Source organism: Carassius carassius, chromosome 44, assembly GCF_963082965.1.
Source record: "Carassius carassius chromosome 44, fCarCar2.1, whole genome shotgun sequence".
NCBI lineage: Eukaryota > Metazoa > Chordata > Actinopteri > Cypriniformes > Cyprinidae > Carassius > Carassius carassius.
In genome coordinates this window covers 9853096-9875181 of record NC_081798.1, presented here as the reverse complement: position 1 = coordinate 9875181, position 22086 = coordinate 9853096, and the positions used below count along the sequence as shown (strand labels likewise).

At 36.6% G+C, this 22086-nt stretch overlaps 1 protein-coding gene across 7 annotated transcripts in view; it reads left to right on the top strand.

The window, feature by feature from the left end:
- kaznb (kazrin, periplakin interacting protein b) overlaps nucleotides 1-22086 on the top strand; it is a 153768-nt gene that overhangs the window by 100492 nt on the left and 31190 nt on the right. For 6 of the 7 annotated variants that reach the window (XR_009427361.1, XM_059537163.1, XM_059537164.1 and 3 more), the window contains one exon: nucleotides 21617-21724. The exons of the other annotated variant lie outside the window; for it this stretch is intronic. Coding sequence is in view for 5 of the 6 variants with exons in the window: in XM_059537163.1 (XP_059393146.1) it covers nucleotides 21617-21724 (108 nt within the window). In the remaining variant the exon portion in view is untranslated. The remainder of the gene's footprint in view (nucleotides 1-21616; nucleotides 21725-22086) is intronic. 7 annotated transcript variants of the gene reach the window in all.

Genomic DNA, 22086 nt, shown 5'->3' with positions numbered 1-22086 from the left:
GGGTATACTGTTTACACCCATTTAATACTGGATGAAGCTTTTCAACCCATCATGCATAGTTCTTTACATCCTGCACAAAAAACAACAACACCTAAAATTTCATCATGAAGGCAAGAGATGTGTTCTTTTTTATAATTTAAAGAGATACAGTTCAACAATCATGACAACTACAATGCAAAGAAACAGTGAAAACAGTAAACAATGAGGCGATAACACCCTACAGCATAATCCTACAATTTGGTATGCCATACACTACACTTTAACTCCAACACAGTTCAATACTGGACTATACGTAGCCTACATACTGCACTATATACAATAATGTATCTACTACCACTGGATACCATCCAATGCACATCCATGACATTTTGCATATCCAGTTCATGTACTATAATCTCTTGCACTTTTGCATATTTTATGTGAATCTATGTCTACATAATACAGAATGTGTACATACTGTGTATAACTGTGTACTGTTAACTGTATGTACATACTGTGTATAATGTGTAATGTTAACTGCAAGTATGTCTAATAGTACACTGTGTGTACTGACTATATGTATGTGTATATTGCATACTGTCATCTGTATAAGTCTGTATGTCTATATGTAAATTGTTTCTGCAATGTCTGGAGCACACTCCCAAGAATTTCCCTCATGTGCTGTGGTGATATGACACTAAAAGTCATTTGATTTGATTTGATTTGATTAATTTACACGATTTATGCATGCTTTTTCTAGGAAACTGCATAAATCACAAAAAAAAATTTTTTGTTGTTGCATATATTGGATGAGGTTTATATGTATGCCAGGTTGAAGAGTTTGATTCATTATCCGTGATTAACAATTAGTAAAAGTGATTCAGATGATTAACCATGATTAAAACCTCTGCTGAAGTATGTTCTATAGTGACGCCTGATTTTAAAATACTGTTCGCTGTAAAACCCTGTAAAAGTTTCTGATATGATGTCATAATCTTTACCACTGAAAAGGGTTCTTTAAATAAATGGCCTTCATTTGTTCATACAATGATACACAATCTTTAAACTGATAATGTGAATGAGAAAGTGATAAAGTTTACGAAAACACAAAATAGCACATCTGAGACTTAGTAACAGAAAAGATCTACAGAATAAAGTTTGAATGACATCTATGTTAAGCAGTTCAGTCTGGATTAATTGATGGATAAAATGTGTGGATGAGGAGGAAAAATGTAGTTCTGTGATGCTTTGCAAGCAGTGTAATTATGTGAGTTGCTCTCACCTATAATTAATTGTCTTTTGTCTTCATCTTCGTTCCATCTTTTTAAGAACTGTGGAATACTCCCCCACTTTTATCCCCAGACACTTTCATGTGCAAAGGGGATTCAGATTTAAGCTTGTGTTTTTTATGTAACCGTTGCTTAGCAACTAAGACGGTATTCTCTGAGCGTGTAAAGTGCCAATAGACACAATGCAGTCCCTCATGTGGATATGCTATATTATAAGAAAATATTTATCTTCAAGGCGTGTGTTATGACATCAAACTCATTCTTATCATTTTTTCTGCATGCCTACATCCCGCTAGTGTTTCCATCCCACAGCCATGTCAACATATCAGTGCTGCTCATTCTTTCCTAAATAGGTTTAATAATTTATGTTTTCTTTTGAGTTCAATTGGAGAAATGTAATGTAGCTTAATGGACATTTTTTTACTATTAAATAATGGAAAAGCCATGGGAAGTTCCATGTGAAGTTATGCTAGAAATGTAAAGCAAGGCCACATCTGTTACACTAAATGTTCCTTTTAATGAAGACAAATAATAGGTCGCTTAACTCATTTTACAGTTTCCAAAGGTTTCATTTGAGTTGGAATGACATTTACTTTTACTCTTGAAATAGATAAAACTAGAGAAGTTTGGTGAAGAATTTTTCAGTTACGAAATTAGAAAAGTTTTCCGCCCTTACTTCTACCATATTTGCATTTGACCTTTTGAGAAAACTATTTACATGCATTGTGGACATAGTGTGAGTGTGTTTTTGATGGTGCATTTTAGAGGGCACGTTGATTATAAGCCTTTAATGAGAGGTATTTTAGGCCACTTGCTAGGATATTCGTCTTCCAATCGAGCCTCGCCAGCTGCTCTGAACGTCTCTTGAGGCTGTTTGGGTTAAATCTTGCTTAAATAAAATCAATGCTGAGGTCTCCATAATTAGGATTCCTGGGTTGTTAATTAAACACCGCTCAAGAGGAGAGCGTGTGTTGGAACACCTCTTAGACTTCCCATCAGGGACAAGGAGGTGCCGCTGGGGACATCCTGATGTGTTTTAGATACTTGTCTGTCCTAAATACATAGTGTAGCAAAACTTGCCTCATTTCACCTGCATTGAAAGTGAATTTCTCTGAGCATATTTTAATAGATCTGTGCTTTTGCTAAAGGATTAGTTCACCCCATTGGAAAAAAAAAATCTGAATGCTTGAGGCACCAGAAACTATTTTGTGCAATGATCTTAAAAGTCCTTTTTCACTTATAATCTTTAGTCTGATTAAACATTGCAACCAGATTAGAGTTGAACTTGAGTCAAAATCTTGAGTGAAATATTTTATGAATTGGATAAAGTAATTGACTCAAAAGAATGATTGGGCATCACCAATTCTCCCCTAAAGATTTGCTAGACTCGATACAGAGGGTTTTCTTGTAATGTGTTTTTTTTTTATTCTGTAGTGGTTCATTTGTCCCTCGTGCAATGAACTGACAAGATTTCCAACAATCTTTCACAATAAGCTTCATCTTCTCCTCAGCAATCTTCTCCTTTCTGTCCCTTACTCTTACTTTGTCGCTCATAGTGACTCATATGGTGGTATGTCACACAGTATCATTCTCTTTTCCATTATGGTGAATCACATCACTTTGTTGGCTCTGGTGAACCTGACATTGATCCACGCTGGCCCATTTCACTGCCTGCAGTCTCACTGGCTTTTATTTAGCCAGTACCCTGTGCAATGCCGCCCACATCACTGGAAATCCTTCCAGAATTCCTCCTTCTATGGAAATCTATAGTTGTTAGCCAATGAGCTTGTTAATTAGAGCCTGACCGGAGTTTCATGAGGAGGAAGTGTAAAGTCAGGTAAAATAGAGTGCAATAGAGAACACATACTTTTTTCACAGCTTTAGTTACGGAAGTATTTTTTCCATTCATTTTCTTCATAAAATGGATTGGATTGAGTAAAGGGATGGTCAAATTCTGTCATCGTTTACTCACCCTCAGTTTATTCCAAACCAAGTTTCTTTTTTTCTGTTGAAAACACAAAAGAAGTCACTCACTATTAAGAATATGGGTGACCAAACAGTTTCCCACTCACTTCCACAGTATGGAAAAAGTAGATGTCAGTATGGACCATCAACTTCTTTCTTTTTTTTCAAAATATATTCTTGTGTGTTCAACTGAAGAAATAAACTTATACAGGGTTGAATCAACTTGAAGGTGAGTAAATGATTTTAAATATAAAACCAGTCTGCTTGGACATAGACGTAGATGCTGCTGACACATAGTAAGCTCTTCCTCGTCTACAGCTGGTAATGAGGACAGATCAATCCCGCTGTCGACCACTAAGCCAGTCTGCTATTGTCTGTACTTAACATTAATCACACAGAGGCCAATTGTTGGCATGCATTATTGAAACGGTTGGTTTGTTGGTTCATTCATTTATGGAGGCATTAATTTGGAATGAGACTTTCAAATATGTCTATGAAGACACCTACACTGATAGCCAGTCTCAGTCTTCAGGCTAATGAGATGCCGATTTGTTATTGTACTTGCTCACATTTTTCTAGCATTGTCTGTGGAATCAGGGCACAAATTAGACTTGTGTTTGAGGGGCAGATAAGCCCGGCAACTCGTTACCACTAGTTGGAAATCTAAATCAAACACAACTCGGATTAGCAAATTGTGTATACTGCAAGACTAGAATTAATTGAGCAATTTATTATAATCATGCCGCATTTGGGGTCAGAACGCCAGTCATAGACGGACCCTTAATTGCTCAGACTGTGAGCGGGCAAAAAAAGATGAATAGCCTGTCTGCTCTGTGTCCTCATCCGGGGTCAAAGTGGTCACACAGTGTGCCTGGAATTTAGCGCTCCACACACACATTTTCTCTCGACTTTCCTATTCTCAAACATGACCTTGTGATTTTGTCTAAAATTAGCGTAACCACGTATTTGGCGACCCTTGTTCAGTTTTTGCACATGAAAGGGAACGTCCTCTGTTTTAATTGACTTGAACATGCATTTTCATCTCTGAATCTCCAATGTGTGGAAAAGCTGCCATTAACTAGGAATAAATTAGCTTCTGCTATAGTGACAGTTGGACCTCCTACCTTTCTGATGCATAAGTAGAGGCCAAAGGCCCCATCAGTGCAAACTTCATATGCTTTGTAACTTTGATGCTAATTAATGTCACCACATAGCAGGCCGTTAATTACAGGCTTCATCAGTACAGTGGAAGGGGATTCTCTGAGAACTATTTTGTATGCCTGACATATTTGCCATTTAATTTCACTTGGCTGTTTTATCATTGGTTTCCCATTATTACATATATTATTATATATTATTATATGCATTTCCCTGCAAACAATTATCATGTTAATCTTGTTTTTCAGTGAAAATCTGCAAAGTTGTGAACAAGATGCATTTACTTTAGAAGCACTAGCCATTAAAAATGTTGAAGTGAGTTTTCAGCCTTGATAATAAGACATGTTTCATGAGCTCCAAATCAGCAAAATAGGATATAATAATTATTGAATAATAAATATTATTGATAATTTTTGAAGGAAAATTTTAATTTTGTCATCATTTACTAATACTCTTGTTTGTTTCAAACATATAAGAACACAAAATAATATTTTGAAGAATGTTTAATTCGTTTTTTTTTTCTGTATAATAGACATCAGTGGTGTCCAAAACAACAAAACATTTGCAAAATGTTTTCTGTTTCACAGAATAAATTCAGTCATAGTTTGGAACAACATGAGAGTGAGTAAATTATGATAGATTATGCATTTTTGTGTGAACAATTCCTTTTAAAAATGTTTTTACTGGAAAACAAGACAAAAACACTGATTATTGCAAAGTCATGTAATGCCACACACATCACAGTGCAAAATTTGTCTGTAGTCTTGCAAAAATAATTGAAAGCATTACTCTAATAGCCAATATCCCTTAGAGTCTGCCAGTAGTTCTGATTCATAAGCAAGTTTGTTGTAGTATAGTTTCCTTCCTGCTGTAAATTTATGTATCGCTCCTGGCTTGTTTTGTGGCAGATAGATTGGTATAAGCATCTGTGTGAGTTATTTGTTTGCGCTCCATTTTTGGGTCACAAGAAAAAGGCTGACATGAAAAAAATTTTTCCTCTATTTTATTCTTTTTTTTTTTTTTTTACCTTGTCTCATATGACATGTTTGCAGTACTGAATGAATCACATTGGGTAGTATAAAATGATTGAATTAATTATCATCCATAAATTAATTTGCAGTTCTCACGTATGCTCAAAAATTCATCACATAGCTGACACTCAAAAAAGCCTTGAGACTTAATATGGAACGACACTAATAATATAAACTGTGACAGCCTCTCAGAATTAGTTCTAGAGATATTAATAACGTCATAGATGATATTTATATCAGCCATAATGATTTGTTTACATGCCCTATTATAATAATCCTTGAGTCTATTAGCATAGGAATTGCTCTGCAGATCCAGGTCTAAATGCTGAAGACCTCTGCGAGCATGATTTATTCATTAGGAATCTTTCCAGGGTCTCGACAGCATCGATCGGCACTTTCATCGCTTCACCCTGAACACTCTCTCATCGTCTCCTCGTGCTGCAGCGGTGACGCAGTCTCTATTTTCTGCTGCTGTATTCCCCACACGTCTCCTATCCAGATATCGATCAGGGGCCAATATGTTACTTTCATTTCCACCACGCGTGTTGCAGCTAGAAAAAATGCCTAATGTCATCTTAGCACTCCATTAACTTGAAAAGAGAAGGAGGAGTTGGGGAGACCCCATTCCGGCGGACGGCTATCAACACAAGTCCTGAAGCCAGCACTTCCGCTCATACCGCAGATGCCATCAGCATGCTTTCTAATGAGACACCGGAGGAAAAAGTGTGACGTCTTTCTGTTTTTCACAATCGCTAACAAGATTCAATTTGAAAGTAAGTGCACTTAAAGAAATAGTTCACCCAAAAAAATTCAGAAAATGTACTCACACTCAGGCAATCCAAGAAGTAGATGAGATGTCTATTCTGAGATATCAGAACAGATTTGGACAAATTTAGGATTACATCCCTTGATCCTCTGCAGTGAATGGGTGCCGTCAGATTGAGAGTTTAAACAGCTGATAAAAACATCACAAAACTCCACACAACATTAGTTAACGTCTAAGCTGCGTGTTTGATGTTTTTTGCTTTAGACTCTGGCTTCCGTCTGAAATATCCTCTATCCATAATTGCTTTCTCCAGTGAAAAGTCACCTCATCTGAATCAGGAGAGAAATATTTATAGATGAATCGCCGTTTACAAAAGCGAAACCCATTTAAAATGGTTCTAAACAAATATGTTGATGGATTTTGAAGTGAAAGGACAACAGGGGAAGGACTTTTTCACTGGAGGAAGTATTATAATGGCATTTTGTCAAGAAGTTTTAAAATTAAAACACCTACTGAGGGATTTGTTTCTTACAAACATGCAGCTTTTTGCTTCACAAGACATTAATTGGTGGACTAAAGTTGTGTGGATTATTGTGATGTTTTAATTTGCCTTTTGTTTAGAACGGTTCAGATGAAGACATTTTTTTTACAACCTTGGATGGCCTGAGGGTGAGTACATTTACAAATTTTTCATTTTGGTTGAACGATTCCTTTAAAAGAATACACATTGTATGTAGACAGTGTGGTTTTAAATGTTTTCCAATTGAGTGCTCAAACAACAGGTTGGGCATTCAAACGATACAACACTAACAAAACAACGCTGACATTAGCGCTGACATTTAAGCAGACAGAGCACTAGTATCTGACCGGCACTATTATCTGATAAAACAACAAGCTGAAGTACAACTTAAGTATATAGCACAATTGAGCTGTTTATGTTACACTTATTTGTCTTTGCTGACGGGCTTTGTTGTGAATAGAGGTATATAAATGTCTTCTTGTGATCACCTTTACCTGCCATACCATAGCAAAGGACAGACCACTTTTATGTATAATTCAGAACGCTAGCCTGTTCTAGGCATGGATCAGTAGCACTATGTAAACCTGAGCAGATAAGTCACTAACGGTTCTTAAACCTGTGAGGCTGTTCTCATATGTACAGCTGTCAGCAGGGACTATGATCAATAATTCAAATGTAGTGAATCAGACGTCTCTCTGGAGAGCTGCTGTGTCCTCCCAGGTGTGCTTTAATTTTTCATACTATTGTTTTTAGTCCTGCTTTTCACGCTTTTGTCGATTTGAGCCTCCACTCTCTGGGGATTGATGTATAGAGAAGATACAGTACATTCCATTTTCCATAAGTTGCAGGCGGTTCAAAATCTAATTACTCTGATTTCTAATGAAGTGTCAATGCTTTTGTGGCAAGACATTTTGCTTCAGAAGCAAATTTGAGCACTTGTCTGTGCTGGCATATTCAGGCAGCATATTTTAATACTCAAAAATGATTGATCATGGTAATATTAATTGTGTGACTTTTTTTTTATTTTTTATTTTTTTTTTACTAGGTGTTGTTTTTTTTAACAAGTAACAATGTTATATTTTTAGTCTGTTGTTCTGTCAGTTGATTGTAATTTATATTTTTCATTCTCTCTCTCTGTAAAACTTTCAAAACCTCACATAAGGCTTTGTCAAAGTAGCATTCAACTTTGCTTTGACAGAATCCAGAAAAAAAATAGTGCAGCATCCCCTTGCCAATTTGAATATATACATGACCAAAATGCACATCCTTAATTGGCAGCTTGCTCCGGCTCACAGACCACTGAGTAAAGCCATTGGGGACCCGTCATGGTGAAGCCTGGGTCCCTTACTGGGTCCCTTACCACCCGGTCAGCTGGACTGGAAGTCTGTGGCGGAGCTGGTGATAAGCCAGTATGTGTGACAAGGAAACTAATACGATGTACGGACCTGAGGGAGACAGGTCACCTAAGCATCTGCCATTCTCCAAATGTCCCTTCACTCCACAAGAATATTAAAAAGCAGCTGGATGAGCAAAGGATAATTTCCTCCTTTTCTGTTCCCATCAATATTTTTGAAACTTTTATAGAGGTCTCAATTACTCATTGCAGAATGCCTCTGCTCTGGTTGTGTGAATGTGTTTGAAAAGCTTCTTGTTGTGCCATTGTGTCTGTTGGGTTTCTTTCAGACAGATTTTGTAGCTTTAATATTTGATATAAATCCAGCCTTATCTCATCGGCATGCTCAGCAAAGCTCCCAAAGTCAAATAGATGAGGGCCTGGTACAGCTGTGATTGGAAGTCTCCATCAGGTGAATGTCTCTTAAACCTGGTATTAAGATTTGTCTCTGATGATTTCACAACTACATGAAAGACGTTTGTGTTAAAAAAAAAAAGAAAAGAAAAAAAGAAAGGAAACCCTAGATTAAGTGTAATATTTATATGTTTGGACTCCCTTTAGACCATTTATATTTAAGAATTTGGCAGATGGTTTTATAAAAAAATTGACTTGACCAGACCGATGACCTTGGCTTTGCTCTACTGTTTGAGCTACAGTACTACTAGGAATAGTAAGTTGGACTTTCACACTCATTCAGTAGTTGTGTGATTTCATTGCATTCTCAATATCTCAATAATGAAGGACCATTAAACGAGGTAAACGAGAAGGTGCACATTGTTTTGCAACTTCAATATTTAATTCCATTGGATGACTGAAATGTAATTAAATATGTGAATGACTAAGTTGTCAGTCAAAGCAGATTAAGGCGCAACGGCTTTCATGGATCTGCATTTCTGCTGTCTTTGCTGTATTTTGTGTTTATGTATGACTTACAAACCCTAATCACTGGACAGTGGACCGTAACACTGATAATTGCCCAGAATTACTGCACTTGACATTCAGTGAAAGTGGATTCGGTTTGGCCTTGAGTAAAATGACTTAAATGTAAAAGGCCATCCTCACAGGCACAGGGACTTACAAAGACGCATCTCGAGTGCACTGAAATAAATCTTTGAACATCAGTACAAAAGAAGATGAGAAGACAGTCTATTTAGGAATAATAATGAAATGCAAAGAAGCAACCAAATGGGAAGAGTAAGGCGATTCTTCAGATGTTGGCTATCTCACGTTTCATTACCGAGATGCCAGTCATTCCCTCTTCGCTAATGCACATACTGACAGCTGTAAGCTTTGGATGCCCAAAGGGCAGAGTAGGCACTTTTCTTTTTTCTCAAAGAGAGGAGCTTGTGCTGAATAACATTAATAAATCACTCTCAGTCACCGCCAGCTGATACCTACTGCACCAAATTTCGTCGACAGATGCAGAAGAGCCTGTTTTGCTCAATTAAACACAAAGCACAGAGGTCACCAATTAGCAAACCAGCAGTCCAGATCCAGACCCATGAGTGGTTCCAGTGGGCTAGGAATCATTTATCATAAATTAATATCATTAAAATTCACATGGAGAAACAGCATCTGAAGTGGAATGTATGTTTGATGTAATTTGCTTGTGTTTGTTCATTTACCATACAACCAGTCTAAAAACCAGTCTAAACCCGTCTAACTGAAAGCTGAAAGTCATTTTTTTAAAGTTGATAAAGCTTCTTTGGAAAATAGTAAAAATACATTTGAACAAAATTAATTATTTAAAATTCTGTTACTTTTTTTTGACTATTTATGATTTTCATTCCTTCAAAATGTTATTGCTGCTAACCTGAACATTAAATGAATCTGACTGAAATTCACTTCTTTAATCTCTTAACTCTACAGCATATTGGCTCTTGTAACTGTACGTTATTATTAGACCTTGATTAATCAAACCTTTGCTGGCAGTGAAATTTCGACTCCATGCATCTTTGAGTTATTGAATACCCCCGACTGAGGCCTTTTGAAATATGCTGATCTTTGATTTGATCATATGTTTTGGTTGTGAAAAACACTCAGTTTCAAGCTTAATTGTAACTGCTCAGAATGTCAAAGTGCACTTGAGAAATCAATCTAGAAAACTAGAAATCAAATCTAGAAATCAATCTAGATATCAATACCATGACTTAGGTGAGACCCTTGTATAAGGCACCGAACCCCAAGCATTTCCTGCTCACTGCTCCGGGTGTGTGTTCACGGTGTGTGTGTTCACTGCTGTGTGTGTTTGGATAGGTTAAATGCAGAGCACAAATTCAGAGTATGGAACACCATACTTGGCCACACGTCAAATTCACTTTCAAATCTAGTGGCTAGCTGTATAAGGTGAACCTAGTTTTTGTTTTGCTGCCTATTTCTACAAAATACTCGTCTATCCTTCAGTGGCAGGTGGAATTGAAATGTCAAACCCCTGTGACCTTTCCTCAAGATCCCCTGAGTGGGTTTCTGACCCTTGAAGAACAGCTTGGATCATTAGTATCCAGCTAAGCCCTCTGTAACATTTAGATTGCCCTGCACACCCAGTCAATCCCTTCTGAGTAAGCAATCATTCAGATCTGCAGGAAAACCTACCCTGCACTGTGTATTGGACTGTAAAGGCCTGAGAAGCACTTAACTAGATAAATTTATCCTTAGGAACCTGCAACAAATCATAGCTGTTGCTTTTAAAATGTTTTCATGTGAAAACATTACTTCAAAGAGCACTATTATTTTAGTTTACCTCAGGCTTTATTCGCTTTCTGCAATGGACTGTAGTTTCTTATTTCTATGTGTTACTGATATTTACACCTAACATCTCAGTGTGATAGAGATATGGTTACATCTAAACTACCCACAATCCCCTTCATTATTGACTAGTTTTGAGGGTACTTTAGTGTAGAACCTTTTCTGACTCTAAACAAATACCTCTAGTTTCTAATCCAAAAGTCTCTTCAGAGTGCTAAGATGTTTCTCCACAGTATGTTATTATCAGTTTTCCTGTTTACATTGTGGGATAATCCAGCAGTTTTTAGACTGTTGTCCGGTGCCCCAGGAGCTGTAGGGGATCTGCTAGATGTCTGTAAAAATATAAAAGGAAAAAGAAGGGTTTTACAAAAACACATTTTCAAAACTGTCAAATTTAACTAATTTAATTTGTTCTTAATTAGTTTTGCATCAGTCATCTTTATTTTGTTCACTGTGGTTTGTGAGAAACTATAACAGTATAAAAGCATACAATTATTATATTTATTTTGCAGAGTGCTACATTAATGCACAATACATTTTTCAAATCTATAGTGTAAATTTTATGTATAGTAAAAATATATACACTACTGTTTAAAAGTTTTGGGTCTTTAAATACAGTTTAAAAAATCTTCCAATAAGGAGTCTTTTACAGTCTTAAAAATGAAGGTGCTTCACAATGCCCTAGAAGAAACTTTTTATCTAAATGGTTTCATAAAGAACCTTAAACATCTGTAGAACCTTTCTGTTTCACAAAAGGTTCTTTGTGGTGAAAGAAGGTTCTTCAGATTCTAAAAAGTTAAGGAAGAGAGGGTTCTTTAAAGAACATTTGACTGAATGGTATCTATGGGGAAAAAAAACGGTTAAAGAACAACATTTTGTAACATTATCAATGCATTTACTCTCACTTTTGTTCAATGTGATGCATTTAGCTAAATAAATATATTATTTAAAACAAAAAAAAGTTACTGAACCCAAGCTTTTGAACACTAGTGTATTTATTTATGGCTATTTTCCAGAATTTAATGTTTTTAATATATTTTGCTGTTAGAACCATGATCCATTCATGTAGTTTTGCAAACAACACATGGTATTTATAATATCACCAGTTTCCCTCACACAGTACAAGTGGCTTTTAATATTTTAGCAAAGTAGTATTTTTAATATTTTAGCAAAGTAGAGTCCTTGGCATCAAAATTTGAAACTATTGGATTAAAACACCAAAGAAAACCACATAATGGTCTCAGATAAGTTTTAAAAATCCATATTTATTTATTTATTTATTTTTGTATTCTTTGTCAGTCTCAGTTCTTGGTGAATGGAGGAATTCAATAGAGCTGTGTGGAATAGGGTGGAGGTATAGAGCTGTGGGAGGTCATTTTCAAAAGTCTAATATCAAGAAAACCTCTAAAGGAATACTGGTGTCTTGTGTTGTTTTTGACTAGTTCTCTGTCTGCCACTGCTTATAAAAAACTCATATTTCAGCATTTTCAGCAGATATTACAGAAAGCAGTCTATTGAAATATTTATCGTCACAGCTGACCTCACACAAAGAGATCCCGTGTTCAAAGAGATTTTTTCATCGCATTATTCTGACACGCCTCATCCCTCCTAACATTCCACACGGAATTGTCTGTTTGCTCTTTATTCTGTTCATCTGGAATGAGAGGTATTCTCTTGAAAGAGACAATGAGAAATAAGACTGCATGTACTATTTAAACCCTATATGAAAAATCAAGTTCTCCAGTCCTACCAAACCCACTTGCCTACAAAGCATTTTTCCCCATGCCAGTCATGAATAGAACTGCAGTGGTCTTCTGCGGCTCTTTGAATCATCGCCCACAGCATTGTCTTTTGACAGCCATTGTCATTCAAATGGTTTGCGCACTTCATTTAGTGATACTTTGGCACCTTTGATATTGAACTATCAGTTCATTATCATGATAATGCTTCTTTAATACAATTTATTTGACTGATCCATCATCACCTACACAAAAGAATAGGAGTGAGTAATGAGTTTCTGCAATAGTGTGAGTCTGATATAGGCGGAGGATGAACAGAGAGCAGGGGCGAAGCTGAGGTGGACGTGAGTCCCCCTTCATTCCTTGGAGATTTTTTTCTTTTAATAACATTTTTTGAATAGAAACAGTATCTTGGCATCCGGAGATATGGGTTTTGTGTTAAGCTCTTTGAGAAAAAATTGACACTTGAACATGCCATCATACACTATAATCTTGGAAAAGTGCATTTTTCAAGATCAATACGTGTATACAGTACGTGCAAGCTAGTTTTCTCTGATTTATATAATTGGGATGTAGTTGACAAACTATTTTGTCAGGGTATTTATGATCAGCATAAATCTGATATTAGTGACTTTATCATTTTCAGTCAATATTAGATATTTAAATGTTCTATTCTAATTTTTTTTCCAGTTTCTACATTTACATTGCCTTTAGATTCAAATCACTTAAAATTTCTCTTTAAAATACTCCTAATATGCTTTTCGTTTTGGTCGGAATTTTGACATTTTAACTCTTTTTTTCATTTTAACTTTAAATGGGTCTGAATATGTAGAGTGATTTTGAAAATGAAGATATTTTCTCTTAACAAACATGTAGCAAATGCTATAGGAAGACTCTGCCTGCAGCTAATAATCTTTTTCCATTCTTACTATAATGTTTAGCATAGTCAGGTTTGGATTTGGGAAGGGGAAACTGATCCTTGACAAGCAGTTAATGCTATATACTGTATAAAACTGCTGTATATTCTGTAAACAGCTCTGATATGCAGTAATCTTCTGCTAATTGCTTTCGGGATTCTTCCCACCCCTTGCATAGTCTGTCTGTACCTGTTTCATGCTGCTTAGTTGCTGATCTTTGTATTCCATCTGCCCCTTGTGTGCACTGCATCATGGTGCTGTTAAATGATCTGAGAACAGACACTGGCCATTCACACTGATCCAGAAGTCATTCCCCACCCAGATCCTAATCTCGGCTGTCGTTAAAGAAACTGTCAAATCACGTCTCACCCCTGCTGACAATACTCGCATCAATTTCTATTTGTGTTCCAATTCATCGCAACGGCAGTCCCTCACACTGTCATTTCAAAGAATAGTGTGCTACATTGTTAATGGTTTAGTGCTCTCGCTGGTGAACCAAGTAAAACTTTCCTGGTGAAGTACAGTCTTTCCAATGAATGTATGTTACCGATTCCCTACCGAGCATTTTATGCGTCTATAGCGGAAGTGGAAGGTTTCTGATGAGGCGGAGAGTGCGTCTGCGGAAAGCTTCTGCTCTGGGCAGTGGATTGTTTCAGGCTGACAGTATCCACACACACACACACACACACACACACACACACACACACACACACGCACACAGTGTGCCAGTCAATCACACAGGCCTTGAAGCATCGTCTCAGGCTTAATGTGCAGTGAATGCAGTGCCTATTGATTTCCTCTGTTGTCCGTGACTATAAATACAGATTAATAAACAACATTTTTCCAGCCGTTGGCAACATCCTCTCCACTGGGAGAGAACTCAAACTGAATTTCTGAGGGTTGAGAGAGATTATGGAGACTGGGCTTATGCTTTTGATCACTTGCACCCATCAGGACACTGAACACGGGCCCAAAGGTTCTCTTGTCTCATATAAATGGTATTCCAGTCAGTCAAAAACCAGACAGGAAGTAGACTGGTGCAGAAGTAGAATTTATGTGTAGGGGCCCAAAATGTTTTGAAGTCAGAAAATATGTATATATAATTAAGGTAGTAATTTAAGTATTTATAATTAAATAAAAATACTGATATTCAGAAAGAGTGCATACAAATTGATCAAAAGTAACAGTAAAGACATGTATAATGTTTCAAAAGATTTCCATTTCAAATGCTGTTGAACTATATATTCGACACTGATAACAAAAAGAAATTCTTCAGATCAGCATATTAGAATGATTCCAGAAGAATCATGTGACACTGAAGACTGGAATAAAAAAATTTTTTAAAACCTACCAGCCCCAAACTTTTAAATATGTATATTTATTTTACTTTCTTCATTTTTAATGTTTATATATATATTAGGGGTGTAACGGTACGTGTATTCGTACCGGACCGTTTCGTTATAAGGCTTTCGGTACGGTGCACGTGTGTACCGAATGACCGAATGCAATATTTTGTTTGCGGAACATATACATTTTCGTGTTTCCAAATGAACATATTAAGTGGCGGAAGTCTCCGCGTTTAGCGAAAATCCCGCCCTGCAGCTGATTCTAAGGCCGGTGACACACTGGCTGCATGGCGTGAGCGTGGCGTTTCTGCTGTTTGTCAGTTGCGTGACACCTGCTTTGCGTTTTCTGTGTCTTTACACACCAGAATGGTGCCTGACGCGCTGCTGCTACTGTAGGTGACAAAGAGGGAGACCGCCGAGGCGCCGACAGACCAGGATCTTGTCTTCACGACAACAATATCTATACTTCATGTTGAGCATAAATATAAAGCCTACTGATAAAGGACACCGTCAACAGTATTGACGGCAAAATAGACTATGTGTGACAGGTGCAATATGCCAGTGTGTCACCGGCCTAAGGTTTTCAAAAGGCATCACGCGAGTGTGAACATCACTACAACTAGGAAAAAAACGATTGTAATTCAAACGCAGCTCCCATCGGCATTTAAACAGACCTTTGCTCTTTATTCCGATCGGTCCAACGCAATAACGAAATCTGAGCAGGTCTAAAAACTGAAACTGTTCATGCTGCACTTTACACTTTGGAAAAGTTATATATATATGTTTTAAATATGAGCAGGCCTACAAGCTGGGATTGGTAATGCTGCACTGTAATCATAGTTAGTTATTTATTTATATCTTTCATTATATTTTATTATATGATATTGGTTTGAGACTGAGAGTATTTTATTTAGTGGAGAACTTTGCAGCAGTATTTTATTTCTTATTCTTTTTTATTTTATATATATTTTATTAAAAAGTATTTTAAAAAGTTTATAGTAATAAACAACCTGCAGTTTAATGTTTGCATTTCTTTCCCTTACTGTACCGAAAATGAACCGAACCGTGACTTTAAAACCGAGGTACGTACCGAACCGTGATTTTTGCGTACCGTTCCACCCCTAATATATATATATATGTATGTCATATATATGTATATATGTGTCACTCATAGCCCTGGTAGAGCTGCTGTGTTCAGTTTAGTACTTGCATGGTCACACTATTTTACATAGCCTCTTGGGACATTTTGTAGGATTAGATTTAAAAAAACATTTCTGCTTGGGAAAAAGTATATCACCTGTGCATTATTTTTTCTTCCCACTTTTTGCAGTTTTCAGCTCGAAATTACATTTGCCCACTTTGTTTCTCTAAGGATTAGTTTATCATGCGCAGGTGACGCTCATTCACCCATACACAAACTAAAAATAATTTGTAATATTAACTCTTAAGTTTACTCTTAGTAAAATTTATTTGCTTCTCTTCCCTAAATCTAGACTTAAGGATTTCTCTATTGCAGACCAAACATAAAGACTTCCTAAAATGGTAGCATTGAAGGATTTTTAAGCTTCTGAACTCACACAATATCCTTCTGTACTCCATCAATGCCAAAAAAAACTAAACTCTCTCCATTGGAGGGTCCAGCTTTTGGCTGCCTTAAGCTTTTATCCTTCCACAAGTTTTTCTGACCCTTCTCACTTTTACCACAACTCCTAATCACAGAGAAGATTGTTTCGATTCATCAATGCCATCTGCAGCATAGCCATACTAATGATACTCTGTAAGTGCTGGGTAATGCACCTAAGTGAGAATGTTTTTTTTGTTTTTTTTTGTACTGTCAGCATTCCTCCACACTGAATTGGGATGAGGTCCACTTGTTCGTGTTTGTATCTGAAACACATGAGGTGGGCCTGATCTGAGAGTACATCAACTATAATGTTTCATTCATATCTTTTTATGAGATATAGCGCTTTCATTATTAAATATAGGTTAGAAACAGATCATTTCAACAGGAAATTTGATTTACATTATTGATTTATAATACTGATATTCTCTCTAGCCTGCGAATTTTTTCTTTTCATCCATTTTTAATTTTTTTCCACAATTTCACAAAAATTACATTTGCCCACTTTTACATTTGTCCACTGATCATGAAATCTAAATAAAAATGAATAAAAACAATGTTTCAGTTCAAATGCAGCCTCTTAGTTTAAATTACAAATGCAGACAGGATTGCAAAACCAAAAATGTTTTATTTATTTAGTGTGGAAAACTTGGTCTTCAGCATTTATAATTCTGAAACCACACTGGCACTAATGCACATTTAATTGGCTTTCTCCAAATTAACTGTACACAAGTGCCAGTGTGTGGTATGCTGTGGTGAATACTTAATGTAGTAAGGAGGATAAAATTAAGAACAATTGATATTTGATTTGCTTTCAATAAAAGTTTATGTGAGTTTTAAGCCATCAACCAATGTACTGTACAGTATTTGCATAAGCCTTGCATAAAGCATTTTTAAAAGATTTTTAAATGATACTGCTGTTTGCTTGTTTCAGTTACACAATGCATAGGCTGGAATAGATACATAAGAATCTGCTAATTTCATATATTAAAGCTTCGTGACCCACCTTTATCCAAAAACTGTTTATAAATGTATTCTTTTATTATGACTTTTCTCATGGTCCTTTTTACTCTTCAATCCACTTAGCGATGATTAATAATGCAGTGTGTCTTCTCGTTAACTAGCGGCTTCAACAGAGAAGCAAAGACTGTCACATCTGTAATGGAATGCAAAAGGAGTTTAGCATCAGCAAACAGCTGAAGAAGGGGATAATTGCAGCTTTAGTTTTATCCAAACAAACTAGGCCTATACAATTAATCCATCTTCTTGCTCACCATTATCTTAAAGTTCATTTAAATGCCTAGCACACTACCAGAAATGCACTGTGACATCATCTGCCACAAGCCCCTCCCCCTCCACAGAGGAATCTTGAACTAGGAGTCTTGAGTGATATGTTGTGTTGACAGGTATTGCATTAATAAGGAAGTGCCAAGGCTACTAGAGACACACTGATTGACAAAATGCTGCATCCAAGCCTGGTAAAGTTGACCTCTTGCCCACCTAGGAAAAATCGACCTCTGTAGTGTGTATGTGTGGGCTTTGGCTGACGCCAGAGAGATAGAAGTCAGCAGTATTCATAGCAATGCTCCCAGCAGACAGAGCATTTGTCTGTAATCGTCTGTTTGTTGTATATAGATTCATTCCTGCTAAAAAAAAAAGAAATGCTGAAACCAGCTTAAGATGGTCTCTCAGTCTGGCCAAGCAGGTTTTATTTTGAATTTAACAAGTTTAGCTTGGCTGATAAATGCAAATAGTCCTTATGGTATGTCTTAATTATTTTCATAACCTTTTTGACCCTCATATAAGGTTTATATCTAGAACGGAGAAGGCCAGCGTACTGCTGCACATGATCTTCCGAACACTCCAGACTGTATTATTTCACTTTAGCTGATATGTTTGTTATGTTTGGCTGCTTTTGTGGCACTAATGTGATAAGAAAGGGCAGAAAAATAGTTTCTAGCTTAATGATCCTGTATTCAAACAGAATTATAGCTGGGGTAAGCAGTCTTGGTATTCAGAAATGTCTGTAATGTGTTAAAGTTTAATGATGATGACTCTCTAAATTGTCCAAAGGCAAGGCGAAGATGACACTTTGGTGGTATAAAAGGGAAAAATGAACTCTATAAAGCCTTGTTCTAAATAGTCCTTTCATTTGGTCTTAGCGGCAGAAATATTTCAGAAATGGACTATCTCAGCAGGATTGAATGCAGATAGATTCATTAAAAATGTCTCAAATGAGTCAGTCCTGAGGGGTTTAGCAAGTTGAATATGGATATAGAAAATACTTTAATCAGGGTGGACACCATGATCTAAAAGAAATCAGAGATTTTGGGTTTGACATACAGTCAGTTAATTTATCAATGGGTTGTATTGTTATGTGCCATGAAACACAAAAAAGGCAAATTAACAAAAATAACACACACACACACACACACACACATATCATTTTTGTAGTTGTTTATTTCTTTATTTATTTACATGGAATGTAAACCTTAGACATGACTTGGAATCTGAAGACAGGACAACCTATTGATTGAACAGAACTTGTATCTCTAACGGCCTCAGTTTTCATTCTCATCACATTCAATATACTGTAGCATCTGTGGATGATTTCACATCTGCCAGCATGTGCTCAAAGGTCAATGCCAAAGAGAAATCTCTTGTATTCTATGTCCAGGCACCTTTTCATTGTTTGGAGTAATTTCCCATACTTTGAGACTGAAAGGAAGATCTATAATATTAATATTTCAGTCTGACTACAGGAGTAGCTCAGTCAATACAGACATATTATATTCTAATAGAACAGCATTAGGTTAGGGGTCAGTAAATCCAGTATCCAGTCTTTATTTAAACAGGTAGCTATAATGGTAATGATTGACTCATTCTCTCCATTTATTTAACAGCCTCTGTGCACCAAAAATGTTAAGATTTGAATAATGTACTGCACTTTACAGCTGCATCTTATTATGTACAATTACTCATGCACAAATGGCTTTTTTTGATTTTGTAACTTGTAAAGTTTTTCAACAAACTGCTTATTTCAGTGTCATTAATATGCATTAAGTCTTTCATATGGCTATTTCATTCCATTAGTAACCCAGCAAAGCACAGATTTGTGAAAGGCCCTCTTAGATACGGGATATTTTCAATCCATAATGAAGGTTTTTAATCAATACCGTGTAACCAAAAGTTTCTGCGGAACTGGGCAGACATAAAAAGCAGAAATGTGATTTCAGTCATTCGTCACCATTGACCCACTCCTGAAAATTATGCCATGACACAACAGGGATATTATCGACTCAGCCAGGCTCAAAACTGATTTCTTTATGGACCCCTCTTAGCTACGGGGTTCCCATATTTTTAGAAAAATGAATCCATGACTTTTTTTTTCCGATTTTTATTTACTCTGTTTAAAACTGTATTATTTTCCATTGCATTCCAGACATGTAAATCAAATTCAAATTCCTGATATTTTCAGGTTTTCCAAGACTGTAGGAACTCTCAACCTCAGGGGTGTTTAACAGTCAGTCTGCAGACACTAGGGGGTCTGTAAAGGGTAAGGGTAAAAATTGGGGTTAGATCTAGATTCATTCATTCAAAAATAGTATTTTAAAATTAAAAACAATAAAGGTAATCATAATAACAAGAAGTAATGAAATAGCTTACAATCAATATTTTTAAAACTTGTTATTAACATTATCTTTTATTCTATTATTTTATCATGTTCATTTCAGTATATTTCAGTTTTGTTCGTTTGTTTTGTTCTGTTTGTTCTTTTCATTTCTGTTGTTTTGTTATTCTGTTTAGTTCATTTCTGTTTTGTTTTGTATATTTTTGTTTTTAATTTATTTATTTATTTATTTATTTATTTTACATCTTTTAATAATAAATAAAAATAATAAAAAGTAGAATAGAAATAGAATAGAGACAGCGGATGTTAAATGGTTAATTTAGTATTATTATTTTATAGTAAATTAAAAGAAAAAATCAAATAAAAAAAATAATAATAATAATAAAATGAAAGTTTATATATACGTAACATGGGGTCTCTTTGTCATCATCTTATGCACTGGCGGTCCTTAGTCTGAAGAACTGCTATAGCTAATAAAATGCACTGTGGAATGAGGACGAAAAATAGGATTTTGCAGTGTAACGTCCTAATACAGAATAAGTCACATTAGTTGGTGTGTAAGTGTAAGCAGGTAACAGGAGCAGATACAGAGATAGAGTGGAAAAGGGCACTTAAAGAGACTTCAGTTAGCAACATCAGTTCAGGTGTGCAGCCGGCTGTAAAGCCTGAGCCGCTGGAGGGAGGGGAAGAAAGAACAGGCAGTGCTGAGGTGGTATCTGTTAAAAGGAATGGAGAAGGATGAACGCTGTCTGACATAATGATGTGGAAAATGTCAAGCACCATTTCATATCTCCTGTCAAACCTGTGGTAATTGACACGCAATGCACGCAATTCCTCACGGAAGTGACATACCGGCACACTCCACGTCGGCATCAGGTGATGCAAGGAGCGTGATATGACAAAAGAGCCATTTATTTATGATGCTCGTGTTGAAAGATCGGTACGCCACCCTTGTTCCATTTTCACAGGTACACAGAAAACTCTCGTGGCATCAGAGAAACTCACAAGGCCCACGTTACCGCGCAGAGTAGGCTGATTGATGGTGGTTGTGAATCTCAGCACTCTCTCGTTCTCATCAAATGAACATTGTTAGCTTTACTCTTCCCTTTCAGATCCGAGGGAAAATCATGATTCAGTGTATTGTTCCTTGCACTGTAGCTACATGAAATTGCTACCTGTCACTTTCAATGCACATTGATTACGGCAGCAGCGTGGGCCGTGGACAGAGGGGGATCATTTGTCTTTAAAAGCCATTCAGTGGATGTGGCGCTTTTGCGTGGTGCGTGTCAGTGTTTCAGAGTTAATTACAGATGAGCAGTAATAGCTGCGAGATGCTCGGTGAGTCACGAGCCACAGACGCAGTGACACACTCCGCACACTTTTGTCGTTGGAGGCCTGCACTTCACCACCCTCGGCCACTTATAAAGGCAAAAATGTCAAGCCTCGATATTAGCTTGGACCTGATGAAAGAATGAGCTTGGAGAAGCATAGCATCTTTTGTGTTTTTGTCTTGCAGATCCTTCGCTCCACCACCGGCAGAAAGCAGTGGTTTCTGATCTCACTTTCCAGAAAGGCATGTCGCGCTTGATGGACTTTGGAACTCCAGATTCTTCACTTGACAAAGGTAAGATCTCCAAATATGTGTAAGCATGATGTTTCAGTGCTTATCTTCCACAGGCTGTGAACACACATAGCTCTGGTAATTCATCACAACACTGAAAGGCAAATAAAACAAAACGATTGTCTTTTGGACTCCTATGTGGTTGCGAGGAGAAAAATGTATGCGACTAAAGAATTGCACTTCTACAAATTGCGAGAGAGTTACCTTCTAAGAAAACAAAAAAGCTTTGTGTGATTCGTGTAATGTCAGTCGCTGCGGGGAGGCGTCATTATGAAGTGTATTGATCAAACTGGGAATTGAACAGAATCTCTTAAGTCATATTCTAGACATCCCATTTTCCACACATAATGACGCCTGTTACTCTC